The 14,485-nt window shown below is 36.2% G+C and overlaps 1 protein-coding gene across 3 annotated transcripts in view; it reads left to right on the top strand.

The window, feature by feature from the left end:
• LOC138696746 (SET domain-containing protein 9-like) overlaps positions 1–14,485 on the top strand; it is a 135,419-nt gene that overhangs the window by 58,387 nt on the left and 62,547 nt on the right. The window contains exon 3 of one of the 3 annotated variants that reach the window (XM_069822105.1): positions 7,864–9,509. The exons of 1 other annotated variant lie outside the window; for it this stretch is intronic. In XM_069822105.1, coding sequence (XP_069678206.1) covers positions 7,864–9,370 — 1,507 coding nt within the window. In that variant the 3' untranslated portion in view covers positions 9,371–9,509. Of the gene's footprint in view, positions 1–3,143; positions 3,464–7,863; positions 9,510–14,485 lie in introns of those variants that run through there. One more of the 3 variants, XM_069822124.1, reaches the window with a different exon arrangement.

Below are 14,485 nucleotides of genomic sequence, written 5' to 3'. Positions count from 1 at the left end.
AAATAAATATTTCTGTATTAATTAATAAGTCCAAGATAGCTTTGCAAACACTGAACGGGAATTCATTTCATAAACACTCGTACTAGTACTTCCCTTTTGTGTATATTTTGTACGAGATCACCCCTTCTTCCAGTCCACCCTATACTGAGCGCAGCTAATATCTGCATTCCGCTCATGAGCTGTGAGTCGGCTCGGAGAGCGGAAACTTTGTGCAGGCCTGGTATAGAGGCACTCTAGTTCGTGAGACTAGAGTTCCTCTAGCTGAGACATAGTGACAGAGATGCTATAGTGGTACCTACATTATTATCGAAGCAGGGAGAACAGAGACACACCAACGAACAATACCGTTATTGATCAGTGAATAAAGAATTGCTCCAAAAGTTAATACTTGATTTGACACTGTATTTATTATTATTATTATTTATTATTATTATTATTATTATTATTATTGTTATTATTATTGTTGTTATGAGGTGTCCACTTAATTTGAAATATGGGGGAGGAGGCAGGATTCTGCACAGAAGTCTGAGAAAATTTTAATTGCTTTTTCTCAAATATTTCCTTACGAATTTTTCAGAAAATAACATCGATTTTTCGTAGTACCCATGGAAATTGCTTAACCCAAGGTGACTGAAAACTGCGTCCTTATTGTACAATATTTTCCCTTTCACTACTTTGCTTATCCTTCGTTGACCGTTGAAGTTATGATGAACAGGAGCTATTAGTTTTACTGTCACTATTACAACCCAATTTATCATTCTTTTCCAGTTCATTTCAGTTTTATTGCGGACAGTTTTAGTAAATGTGTTCGTTAGCAATAGTTAAGCTCAGGGTGCGAATTAACCATTGTTGGAAAGTTATCCCCCCCTCTCATAAATTCATATTAACATCCCTGCCAGGAATAACTTCTATCCCCCCTCACAAAATATTATTGTTTTAATACTAGTATATTTTATAAAGTATAAAGTAAGCAAAGAAAATAATATTGATGCATTATCACAGGCAAGCTGACAACAATCAATAACTTAGGAATTACACATCTTATCTCTTAAGCCTCCTCATGGATATAATTATTATGATCAAGATGCAAGGGAAGCAACTCAGTGCAACCAAGCGTTGAGCAGTAATAATAATAATAATATAATAATAATAATAATAATAATAATAATAATAATAATAATAATTTTACTACAGAAAAAAGTAGCGGCCGGGTAGCTCAGTTGGTAGAGCAACTGGCTACGGACTGGTTCGATCCCGAGTGGTGGTGACGGGATTTTTCTCGTTACGAAACTTTCAAAACGGCCCTGAGGTTCACGCAGTCTCCTGGGTCTTTCTCGGGGGTAAAAGGCGGTCACACCACCTCATTCTAGTGCCGAGGTCATGGAAAGCATGGGGCTCTACCTCCATGCCCCCCCAAGTGTCTTCATGGCATGTGACGGGGATACCTTTTTTTTACAGAAAAAAAGTATTAAAAATTAGTTTAAATGATATCTAAGGGGGAAAAAAATCGAAAAATCGAAAAAGAGAGGAGAATATGGAGGAAAAAATTTAAAAGGTACGCAAAATGCGTCCTTGCAAGGGGTTGGGGGCTGTAAGAAACTAAATATGTGAGCTCCAAGCCTGTTGGCCACTAGTCTCACCCCGGGTTCGCTGCTCCACTGAAGGAGCTCTAGAAAATGTTGAAGGGGAAAACCGAAAATGGACGTAACCTCTTAGGTACCACATACGCGAGAGGGATGGAAATGTGATCAAATGATCACGGGACGGGACGGGACGAGGAGATAGCTGGTTTAGATCTGCATATTGAAATGAACTGTCATTTCGCAGTGCAGAAGGAGTCGAGAAGACTCTGTCGTCTGTTGTTCGATGACTAGGCAGGTGAAGACCGCCAGGAGAGACGCCGTGAATTCTGAATCTGCAAATTGAAAGGTTCCCTGTCCTTTCGTATTGCAACATGCGTGACGTTGCACATGTATTTCATAATTTATCTACTCTGAACTAGGGCTTTAAGTTGTTTGTTAGTAAAAGGGGATATCTAGGGGTACCCAGCTCCTTAATTTATATTGCCAGAGGGAGGAGTCAGCCGAGGAGCTGTGCGCTGATTGGCTCTTATTAGTGCGGACCGCGGCGCGAACGCGAAACGTCGGTGGATCACCAACTTATGACCTGGCTGGAAGCCCGAGAAATTTTTTAGTTATCACGTCGCCAGGAAACTTCAGTAGTTATTTGAAAGGTATATACATAAAGATAGAACTAAAATTACGAATTCTCTGCTTTTGTCTGAACCTAAATGTAAAACCAGTGCAGCTTTTTATCATAGAATGAGTCAAGATCCCAGATTATTAAACAAATGTTATTCTAATATTATTTTAACCACGAATCTTCTACAAGTTAATAAAAGAAAAAAAATTGTATTGGGTTTATAGTTTGGTTTTAAACATATTAAACACTTTTTAATCTGTTAATAATAATAATAATAATAATAATAATAATAATAATTTTATGTACAGGATTCTAGGATTCTAACGGTAACTTTTAAATTTCGAAATAAATTTAATTGTTCATGAAAAATCTTCACCATTAATAATAATTTGTTACCTTGTATTAGGCAAAAATACAGTCGAATACACTGTTAATTGAACTGTTAACTACGTATCATTATTTCCCCTGGTAGGTAGCCTACTTACGAGACTACTTATGAACATTGTTGTTCGACCGTAATAGTTGAAACATTTAAACTAACTGAAAAAAGTGTATCATAGACAAAGAAGTGAAGTCACCGTTGCATAACGTGTTTTACCTATCTTAAATGCAGGAGGAAAGAGAGGAGGCCTCAGGAGGCATTGTGAGTTGCGTCACTAACATGTTCCTTGCAGCAGCTGGCCCTCTCTATGAATTTGAAATAACCATTTTTGGCGTATATTCTAATTCATATTTTAAACAAATTATTTCTTAACATGAGAAACCTCTCCGAATTTTTAAGGGGGGGGGCGGGGGCGATGTCCCTGCCTCTAGAAGTTGAAAGGACAGAAAGTGCCTGCCCTCTCCCCTCTCCCCTCCCCCCCACCGATGTCAGCGCCTATGGTTCTGAATGTCATGATCACCATTCTGAGGCCCCCCAATAACTCGAGGCCCCCGGCGGTTGCCGGATTCATTCATACGTTAAAGCGGCACTGATAAAATGTTGTCACATAAAAGTGAACTAAAAGTATGTCAACTACGCGTAACTAGCGAGTGCAAGTTATGTAAGGTTATGCAAAGGTTGTGACCAACTGTCGCAGGTTCTTTGTACTTTCACTTTAGTGTGTGTTTCAGTAGTTGGGAACACTGGTAATATTATCTAGAACTGAAACACATTATGGAGTTGTGCGTTGCTATTCGCCGCTTCTTGAACACGACACTGACTCAGTCTTGAAATGAACCTGCTGTGGAACGTAGCTGTGAATATTAACGAATGAAATAAGTAAGTTTCAACTCTGTTAATGCTATTACACCTGGCCATGACCACATTTATTAATAGTATATAGTAGTGTTCTGTGGAATGAACACAAACTCCTGATTGGTTATTAAAATTATACAACACGCGGTTGACATGTGATGTGAGCGAGGCTGTGTACTAATGTTCAGTCTTTCAAATTAAACGTAGCTTGAGAAGGAATAGAAATAATTAAATCACAATAATTGTAATAATTGTAATCTTCTTATAGTTTAAATTAACATTTAAATAAATCCAAGCTGTGCAAGGTACTTTAGTTCCATCACACAACCTTTAGTATGAACGAGTTTTGAGTCTTATTCCACTTAAACTTTTCATTTAAAAAGTGAGTTAGACCTCGGAATTTTAAGTTCTAAAAATCTTACTTTATGTACATAAAAATAGGCTTTATTCCAATGCAGAATAGGTTCTAAAATGATAAAATAGGTTTTTGGAAATTACGATGGCATTAATAATTATCATAATTAAAATAAAGTTTTTAAGTGACAATTTTCAAGGTTACTTAAGGGAATATTTGTCACGAGAAGGGCTCGACACAAATCTGCATGAAATTAATTTTTTCTTTGTTGAATTTAAAGTTTCGGGAATTAAGAGTGATTGCTTAACATTTTATTTTCTTCGTTCATCTCCCTCTCAAGGAGATTAACGAATACCCTGTAGATTCGCTGTAGAGGTAGCCGAACTTGGCCGCGGGACCAATGATTTAAGTTCACTACAGCCGAATGTTCACTCTAATCGATTTCATTTTTTACTTGGTTATTTAACGACGCTGTATCAACTAGCGTCGATGAAATTGGTGACAGCGAGATTAGACCGAGGATTCGCCATAGATTACCTGACATTTGCCTTACGGTTGGGAACACCTCGAGAAAAACCAACCAGATAATCAGCCCAAGTGGAAATCGAACCCGCGCCCGAGCACAACTTCTGGTCGGCAGGCAAGCGCCTTAGCCGTTTGAGCTACGTTTCATTAAATCCAGAGGTGACTGTATATTTATGTATGTATAGATATAAAGTTATATTAGGGCTATGTCATATTTTATAATAGTTTTTTTTACATACTTTAATATTATATAGGCCTACTGGTATGAATTGTCGCAAAGAAAGAATAAAATGAGTAAAAGTTTCTAACGTCAATTTAGGTATTTTTAGGTACAATAGAATCACAAAATTCGATCATATACTTCCATAAATCGCGTATATAGGTACGAATTAATTTTCATGTATTACACGAGGAACAAAATAGATTTTTACTTAAAATCTGAGGTCTTGTTATTAGAAACACTATTTTTCGGTATACTCTACTTTCGTCTGTAGCTCTTACCGCTGTCAGCTGTGGACATTGTCAGTTTATAAAAATGAAATAAGTGTGATAGTACTGTGATTATGTAATTGTATAAATCGTATGTTCCATGGACTTTCTGGAATTAATTACATGATTGCTGGTTACCTTATTCTTTTCGAGGTTTTGTCTAGCTGTAAGACAGATGTTGGGTAGTCCCATGGCGAATTGCGATGACGAAGTCCATTACGTTAGATAGCGCGAACTTGTTGCAGCATGATTAAATAGCAGATTCAAATAAATTACTTGTAGTTGTGTTAGATAATTTCGGCTAAAGCTTTATTAAACAACTAGGGATTTATCTTTATACTATGCTACAAGAAATAATTGATACGATTTTATTCTTCAATATTGTTAGAGATCTGCGTGTAGGAGATGCACTTAGATGATGTCTTTCACATAACTCCAAACAAAGAAATCGCATGACGTAAGGCTCGGAAATCGAGATGGCTAGCGGAGTAGAGATCATGGCGCGTCCGATACAGCAATTTGAGAGGACTTTAGTAAGAAATTTACGGTCTTCCCGATGAAAATGGGATGGAGTGCCGTCTTGGTGAAGTCATCTAAATCATCATATAATTGTGGGAATAATCAGTTCTGCCGTCTTTGCAAAGAAAGGTCCATACTTACACATTTTCGCTGGGAAATAGCGCAGGAAACTGGAATCTTAAGTGAATTCCATTGAAATCGTTATTTTCCATTTCTATTATGTATTGCAAAACTTGAGTCTCTTAACCTTGTCACTGGGTTGTACAACTCGTGCCATTTGCAGCTTATACGTTGTCATATTTAATCGCTTTGGAAAAAAAAAACTCACCACACTGTTGTGTTGAGGAAACTCATCGGCTGGCTATGTTTTTTGAGTGTCTCATTTTGTTTAATCGCATTACTAAAAATCTTTGTAAAACAAATTATATATGGCATAATATGCCGGTGTGGTGTAGTGGCTAGGATACCTGGCTTTCATCCAGGAGGTTCGGGTTCGATTCCCGGTATCGGAAAGTTTTTTTTTTTTTTTTCTTTTTTCGAGAAGTTATCTTTGCTTAGGTTACACGAGAGGAGAAGTTCGCACTCGCTTTCTGTCTTATATCGAATTATGCATACTTCAACCCCCTTTTATTTATTCGCTCGTTTCCGTACTCCCTCTCGCTATCATAATACAACACGCTAGAAATTCCACTCAACATATCATTTCTCTATTCCTCATCCTTTACTGTTACTACTTCTCGTCACTGAAACTCTCTGCTGCCTGATGTCAAGGGGTACCGAAATTTGAAATTATTTAAGTCTAAGTTCGAAAATTATCTTATGACGAGTTGCCAAACTCTTACTGTTACGACAAGTGTTGTATGTTTCCACGTAGTCTTTACATTTAGATATTATAGTAATATTTACCATATTAGATTTTTTAATCTTTTGTTACATCATTTTTCCTTATATTGCTTATATTTCTCTTTTTTTTTTTTGCGTATGTACCTAAAATTAGTGTTTATCATATCGATGGTGTTTAAATAAAAGAACTTAACCCCTGCTTTTTAAATATTACTTTTTTGCTGTAATTAGTGTAATTAGTTAAAATTTAATTACAAAATGTGAATATAAGTTTTTTGACAAATTATGTTTACATTCTTTCATATGAAGTAACTAATAATAATGTGCTAAAATAGCAGTTTCTAAAAAATTGTTATTTTGTGGATCAAGTCCTTTTACCTGAACACCGTCGATGTGCTCTGTTCTTCACTATATTATTATTATTATTATTATTATTATTATTATTATTATTATTATTATCATTATCATTATCATTATCATTATCATCATCATCATCATCTCATATTTCTATATATTGTAAATGTCTCACCCATTTTGACTTAGCATTTACATTTAATTGTGCTTTTTCTTTTTTTTCTACATGTTGTATATGCGTCTCATATTTAATGATTTATTGTTTCCACTGTACAGTGTTATGTTTCTCTCTTTCAGTTTTTTGTGTGCTACATGTAATGTATTTGTAATGTTCTTTGTATCCTGGTTGAGAGTTACAGAAGGCCCTATGACCTTAATTTTGCCAGCTTAAATAAAACCAATATTATTATTATTATTATTATTATTATTATTATTATTATTATTATTATTATTATTATTATTATTATTATTATTGATCCCAGGTGGTGACAGGATTTTTTCTCGTTGCCAAACTTTTAGAAAGGCCCCGAGGTTCACTCAGCCTCCTATAAAATTTAGTACCGGGTCTTTCCCGGGGGTAAAAGGCGATCAGAGCGTGGTGCCGACCACACCACTTTATTCTAGTACCGAGGTCATGGAAAGCATGGGGCTCTACCTCCATGCCTCCCAAGTGCCTTCAAGGCATGTTACGGGGATACCTTTTACCTTTATTATTATTATTATTATTATTATTATTATTATTAGATATTATTATTATTATTATTATTATTATTATTATTATTATTATTATTATTATAACATGCCATGCGAAACTTTAATCTTTCTATTATCTGGTGAAAACTGTATAATCGTATCTAACCTATGTAAATAGTCTTTTTATTTTATTTTAAAATGGGTATGCCGGTAATGTTTTAATAGTTCCGTATATTGTACATACGAACGTAGATATTGTCACACAGTTAACCATTTTTTGTCGGCCTGGATAGCGTAATTGGTATAGCGCTGGCCTTCTATGCTCAAGGTTGCGGGTTCGATTCCGGCATTTAAGTGTGTTTAAATGCGGGACAAAATTCCGGCACACCGGAGACGCCGATATAACCTCGGCGGTTGTGACCGTCGTTAAATAAACCATAATTTAATTTTTTAAGCATTTTGCGTACAAGTAAGCTACATACGTATTATACATGGTTCCGTGCAAAAGAAGAAAGTCTGGGATTAACAAATAAAAATAAAGTTTCCCCATTTAAGTAACATTTCATTGTTACAAGGATAATGTTCAATGTGAATATAAATTTGCACGTTTCTACAGATTAAAATATACGTCCGTTTTGTTTTTCAGCATGGACATCATCCATTTTCCCGACAGTCTTGGCGACTTGGCAGTGCAAGCATTGGCGAAATACATTTCTGGTCTTCTCATAAATTTAGTGAAGTTATTAAAATGCAGGACACCTCAAGTATCTAACAAAAACCACATTCAAGAAACCTGTAGTTATCTGGAGAATTTAATCAGTAATACAGTTCCGCCTTCGCTTGCCGATGATGTTACGGCTAGACTACTAGCTTTCCTGAATGTAACTTTCAAGCAGATGATGCGCAGCGACCATTCTGAATGCATTCGAGCTGTCACGTCGTCATTGGTCAGTGCCATAATTCATCCCTTGATAACAAAACTAGAATACACTGATTGTAAGAAACATCCCACCCTCGCGGACTTTTATTACAATACCCATCAGTTCGATATAATTTTTCTGGCATCGCCCAAAATGAAGAATTTGAAAGTTTTAAGAATTGGAGTTACTTCTCGCATGAGACTTATGTATGAGAAATTTATCTCGGAGAACTTGGAGGAAGTTTCAATCCACTCTTGTCATGATGAGGACGTGTCGGTTCTTTCAAATATATGTAAGGGTCTGAAGAGTCTTGATATAAGCCGTTCTTGGCAACTTACTGATTCGTGTGTTGCTTCAATTCTGAAATTTCGGTATCTGGAAGAACTAATAATGGAGGATGTGTCTATGTCTGCAGAAGGACTCAGAAAGATACTGGAAGGAATCGCTGACAGTACTGAAACATCCCGTGCCATGAATCTGAGGAGTTTATCGTGTGATAGACTAACAAACAGTGACATAACGTTAATTAGTGAGAAATTTAAGAATCTCACTTCTTTCTCTCTCAGTAGAATTGTGAACAATAATTTAACACCTCTGAAGGAGCTGAAGAACTTAACGAAATTAGTACTCAAGAATGGTCCTTTTCATCTTATGATCGATCTACTGCAAGTGATTGGGAAACAACTTCGATGTTTGCAGCTCGAACGAATATCGGAAGTAAACATCAGATTTGTTGTTGAGAAGTGTCCTTTGGTGCATTGTCTTGATTTAGATGTAGATCTGGGTTTGTCGGTGAATTCAAGTGTTGCTGAGTACTCCATATCTAACCCTTTTCCAAATTATCTATCAGTGCAATGCTTACATCTAAGTACACCTAACCTAAAAGAAAGTGACGTTCTTGAATATATTGTTTCAAGGTGCAATCGTGTGAAGAATTTGCTACTTTCATGTTTTATAAGTTTGTCATTGTTTCAGAAAATTCTAATGCGTAAAGAATTGGAACATTTGGAAGAGTTTCTGTGGCGCATACCTTTCAGGTATCGAGACATTATTGTACATTTTTCAGAGGGGTATATGACTTTGCAATTGTTTGACTGTCGCAGTGACAGAATACCCATGAGAAAGTACGTGATTACCAATGAAGAGTTCAATAAGGATCCGGAATTCTATTTCAGACAGTGTTTGAGACATCAATTGAGCGACATTTGCACAACAAGTTTGCCTTTTTATTGATATTATCAACTAGTTACTTTTCCCTATCTATTAGGAAAGACGCTAGTCATTTGGAATGTTGTATTTTGAATACTTCTCTTTCCCATTTTTTCCCCGAAGGTGTTCGTAATGTGTAATAAAGTATAATTTTTATTATGCATTACTCCATTTATTTTTTGAGGTCCTTCCTATTATTCAATCCCGGATACATTGCAGTTTTTCGACTTACTGTGCCCACTTTGACATTGTATAGGCTACTTAGTTTCCTGTATTGTCCGTCAGAAAGTCTGCGGTCTAACGAAGTTTGTACAGTCTTGATTGAGATGTTGATACGAAGGTACAGCTACCCGCAAAATTTGAAATTTGGTGATGGGAGAAAATTTTAACGGATAAATTTTGCCCGGAGCTTTTTCAATCATGGCAAGCTGTCTATATCGTAGGCCTACATTTATGTTATGGAACAACTGGCTTTACTTCGCTTCTGAAAAAAAAAGTATGTTGACAAATTCATCTTCCTCAGATTTAGTAGTGACTGAATTTCGATAAACTGCCTTAATGTAGCCTATAACAAATATTATTATAGTTTTTAAGCCAAAATATATGTTAAAATTTGTATGCGTTTAACATAAGGAATAAATAAGAACTTCCTCGTTACATATTAGTTATAAACGTAGACCATTGCAAGAAACGTCAAATATAGTGTATCAAAATATTTATGTAAAATTCGATATCTCAAATTCTATGTTGAGCTGAGAATGCAAATATTCACTGTTTCAACGGACTTATTACAGGTAGTCCTTTGCTAGCCATTGAATTCGAGATTTGTCTTTTTCAACCATTGATGGAATACTGAAAATAATATATGTTAGACCGAAATACCGGCTTTACATATACTGTACATTTACCCTTACACAACCATAATTAAATATCTTTATTCCTTCTGGTAAAATCGGTGTTTTATCAGCACTTACAGGTTACAAACCGATAAAGACTGGGGGCCAAATAGGACTTAAAAAATAATTTGAGATTGTAAAGTAGCCACGATTTTATCGCACCCATCGACACTACAAAGGGTTGTTCTATAAACATACATGTTGGTGCGGGATTTATTTTACGCTGATATGATAACGTACCGCTATATGACGTACTTGTGCTGGTCATCAAAGGTCAGTGTTACCAGTTTTTATTCATACTTCACGCTTATAGACTGAAGTTCTAATCATTGAAAGCCATCGGTAAGTGTTGCATGTTAATTACTATTGTATAGCTAGAAGACAGGAAAACAGAATAAGATTGCATAATAATAATAATAATAATAATAATAATAATAATAATAATAATAATCAGGCCTAGGACTATCAGGCTTAGCAACCAATGTACGCACAACTTGACACTAGAATTCCTTGAACATAGTTTAAGTTAGGTCTCTCAAGCAGGGAATACCGACGGAAGGAATGCGAATCAAACAATGCGATAAGGAAGAGCATGCGACAAGAAAGGTCACGAGATAGTTTGAATGATATTTAAGAGTACAGTCGGAAGAGAAATGACATCGATAGAATCAGTCTTGCGTTGTGATAGTTACATTACGACTTTAGTTTTTTTCATTGTATGTGAATACGTGTCTTGTGTCGCACGGTATTATTATTTCATTCGTAAACATGTGTTGCGCGTTTAATTAGCTTCGAATTTTTCTCTTGCTACGTTCTTTATTTCCAGCGATATCCTCATCTGTTCATCTTCTTGGAAGAGACCGTACTTCCATCGGTCCGTACCTCTCGCCCCCTTGGCGTGCCTACATACACACGTCAAAACAGACAGCAACGTCACCATTGCTTTTCGGTAATCGTTCCTTGCGCAAGCTTTTTTTTTATAGACAGACATACTGTGAATGTAAACAACAACGTCAATGATGTGCTTCGTTATATTCTATTGTTAATAGTAGTCTACAATCTAGTTACGGTGGAAAATGAAAGTAGGATACATACCTTACAAGCTTTCATGTCCCTCGGCGACATTGAAGTTGTTAGTGTTACAATGAACAGCCATGCAGTACATACTTGCAACTAATTCGAAAAAAAAAAAAAAAAAACTGTTCACTATATTATATTGAAAATGCATTGTGATGGCCTGAGTTCGTTTCGTAGGGAGGGACGGAAGAATCCTGCACCTCTGGTCACGAACCGGATTATACTCTAACGAACAGGTAAACAGAACTCACCGCGCCACCTCACTCCATCTAAACTCCGTTGCAACTCCGTTGCACTGTTAACTTCACTTCATTCTTAAGTTGTCTTGGATCCTAAGCCTGATACATTAATAATAATAATAATAATAATAATAATAATAATAATAATAATAATAATAACAACAACAACAGCCTAAATGTGTAACGGAAAAGGAACAAGTTACAGACATTTTACAAAGACGTCAAATTTCCTTACGATTCAGTTTGCTGGAAAATCTAGAAGTCTTATGCGAGTGGTGTAAGCAACATTACAGAGCTGCAAATACGCCCCTTGGAAATCACTACGTGAACTAGTGACTCCTTTAGGATTCAGATTTAAAACGTTAAACAATGAAATATAATAAAAAGTGCCAAAATTACCGCATGGCGATATAAATACTTAATTATATAAATGTATCGAGTTGCATTTGAAAGAGGGCCCATTAATTTATTTAGTTGAAAGGTAGTGCGGCACTCATAATATAGAAAGCGGTGCGATGAAGGTACAATAATATGGGTGATTCACGACTAATGAGTCGACCTGGTTGGCGAGTTGGTATAGCGGTGGCCTTCTATGCCCAAGGTTGCGGGTTCGATCCCGGGCCAGGTGGATGGCATTTAAGTGTGCTTAAATGCGACTGGCTTATGTCAGTAGATTTACTGGCATGTAAAAGAACTCCTGCGGGACAAAATTCCGGCACATCCGGCGACACTGATATAACCTCTGCAGTTGCGAGTGTCGTGAAATAAAACAACATTAACATTAACACGACTAATGAATGGCGTGCGCGTTTCGTACCTCGACACGGCTGTCGCTGATGAGCACAGCTGATAATCGTCTCCTTCTCCTCCGTACTTCACGTCACAGCTCAACCATCCGTTTAGTTTACGTTCCAATGTTTGCATTATGATGCCAGCAACTCCAAAGCCTCATTCACAGTATATTAGGATTATTACAAATAACTTTCAAAGTAATGATATAATCGGACACATGTTGGTATGACATTTTATGGTCAGAATGGCCTCTAGACTTGATTCCTGTAGCGCGGGTCATTAGCCGTGAATCACCATGTACACACACAAATAAACATTATAATCACAGTCTAGTATATAGTCACGAAGCTTGAGTTTATGAGGGTACTAGAAACAATAGACTGTGCAGATGCTATTTCGCATTGTCTGTAATGAGGCGTAGTGGTTAGCAACTATCTATGGATGCATATTTACTACGTATTGAGCTTTGTGACTGTATATACTAGACTGTGGTATGATGTTCTGCAATGAAAATGAAAGAAGCAAAAGAAGAAATAAGAATGTATTAAAATAAACATAATAATAAAATTTTTACATGCTGTTATGTATTATGGGTACTCGCGGTAGCGTCGCGGTTAAGGCGTAAAGATGCAAGCCAAAAGGTCGCTGGTTCGTTTCCCTATGGGATCATTAATTTTTTTCCATTGATCTAATCCTTCCAGCCACACTATAGCCATGGGACTTACTCAGTCTCTTAACAGAAATGAGTACCAGGGGCATTTCCTTGGGGATAAAGGCAACGGACACATAGGACTGACATCCCTACTGCTATTAATGCCTACTGTAAAGATGGGAGCCTTGACCTCCTTCCACCCTCTGGGTCGATTTTCCCTGTGTTGACCTTACCTTCACTTTAAATTGTATATTTTGTGCATAGCATAGAAGTGATATAACTTTGCAGATTTAAGGGGGTAATAAAATACATTACAATTAATAAAAAATAATTATGTACTTAATTAAGTGCATGGTCAATTATAAAATTAGGCTGAAAGTCTGCGTACTTCGGCAATAGCGTATCGCCGGCTCACCTATACGCATATTCGGTCTGATTAGCAGCATTCCGTCCCTTTGTTACTGCAGTAGAGTTGCCAGATTTCCTAATGGCAGGAAATAACGATACGTGTTGATCTTTTTATTTTATTTGCAAGAGAACCATTTGATTTAAGACCTGCGAAAGAATAAAACATTCCTTATTAGGTCCTCTAATGATAAGAATAAAAATCAGAATGGCGCTGATAGTATTTATCAAGTAAAACAGTGTTAACATTTAGAGGGATTTTTTTTTCTGAGAGAAGTGTTCATTTGAGACTAACATTTTAGGTTTTGTTGTAGGCCTACTCTATCCAAGGAATAAGCTGTTGAAATATGCACAGTTACATCACTTCCACTCTATGTATTCATGAAACAGGTATGTGGACGTTTCTGCGCAAAATATCTAGTCATAAAGTTTTTATCTAAAACCGCTTCTACTGATAACAGGCCTTCAAACCATATTGTCTGGTCTGAAACATATATTTACACTATCGGTCCAGAAGTAAAGCACTCCATTGAACGTTTTCAACATTACGTGACAGTAGTGTTATCGCATACTGCTTAGCATTTTCTGATAATAATTCTCACGACATAGCCGAAACAATGCCTGCCAGGAAGAGAGTAATGTTACTTGCATGAACTTGCAATGAATTAAGCAATACAATGCAGACGTTTGTGGGAAATTTTGTTTTGTTCATAAAGTTTTCATCTTTGATAACACTGAACAACAAAGTTTTACTTTTTGTCTTTCTCCGACATAAAACAGGTGAATATTACTAATATGTGTGCCCTAAATCTGAATTTAAAATCCAAATTGCTCTATCACGTACCAATCTCCGGGGAAAATGAATTTAATTTTTATGAATAAAATTTCTTTCTTTTCTAATTTTTCACTGCTACTTGTAAAATTACAACACACTAGGGATTCAAAATGTCTCATAATACTTGAAAAATGTGTACTGGATGCAAAAATGATGTTACATAGTTTAAAACACAACAATAAAAATATTTCCTGCGTATAATGAGAAAAATCTCGAAATTTGAACTTACCATTTAAAAGAAGT

The sequence above is a fragment of the Periplaneta americana genome, chromosome 1 (genome assembly GCF_040183065.1).
Source record: "Periplaneta americana isolate PAMFEO1 chromosome 1, P.americana_PAMFEO1_priV1, whole genome shotgun sequence".
Taxonomy (NCBI): Eukaryota; Metazoa; Arthropoda; class Insecta; order Blattodea; family Blattidae; genus Periplaneta; species Periplaneta americana.
The sequence above is the reverse complement of the archived record's forward strand: the minus strand, read 5'-3'. Positions and strand labels throughout refer to the sequence as shown.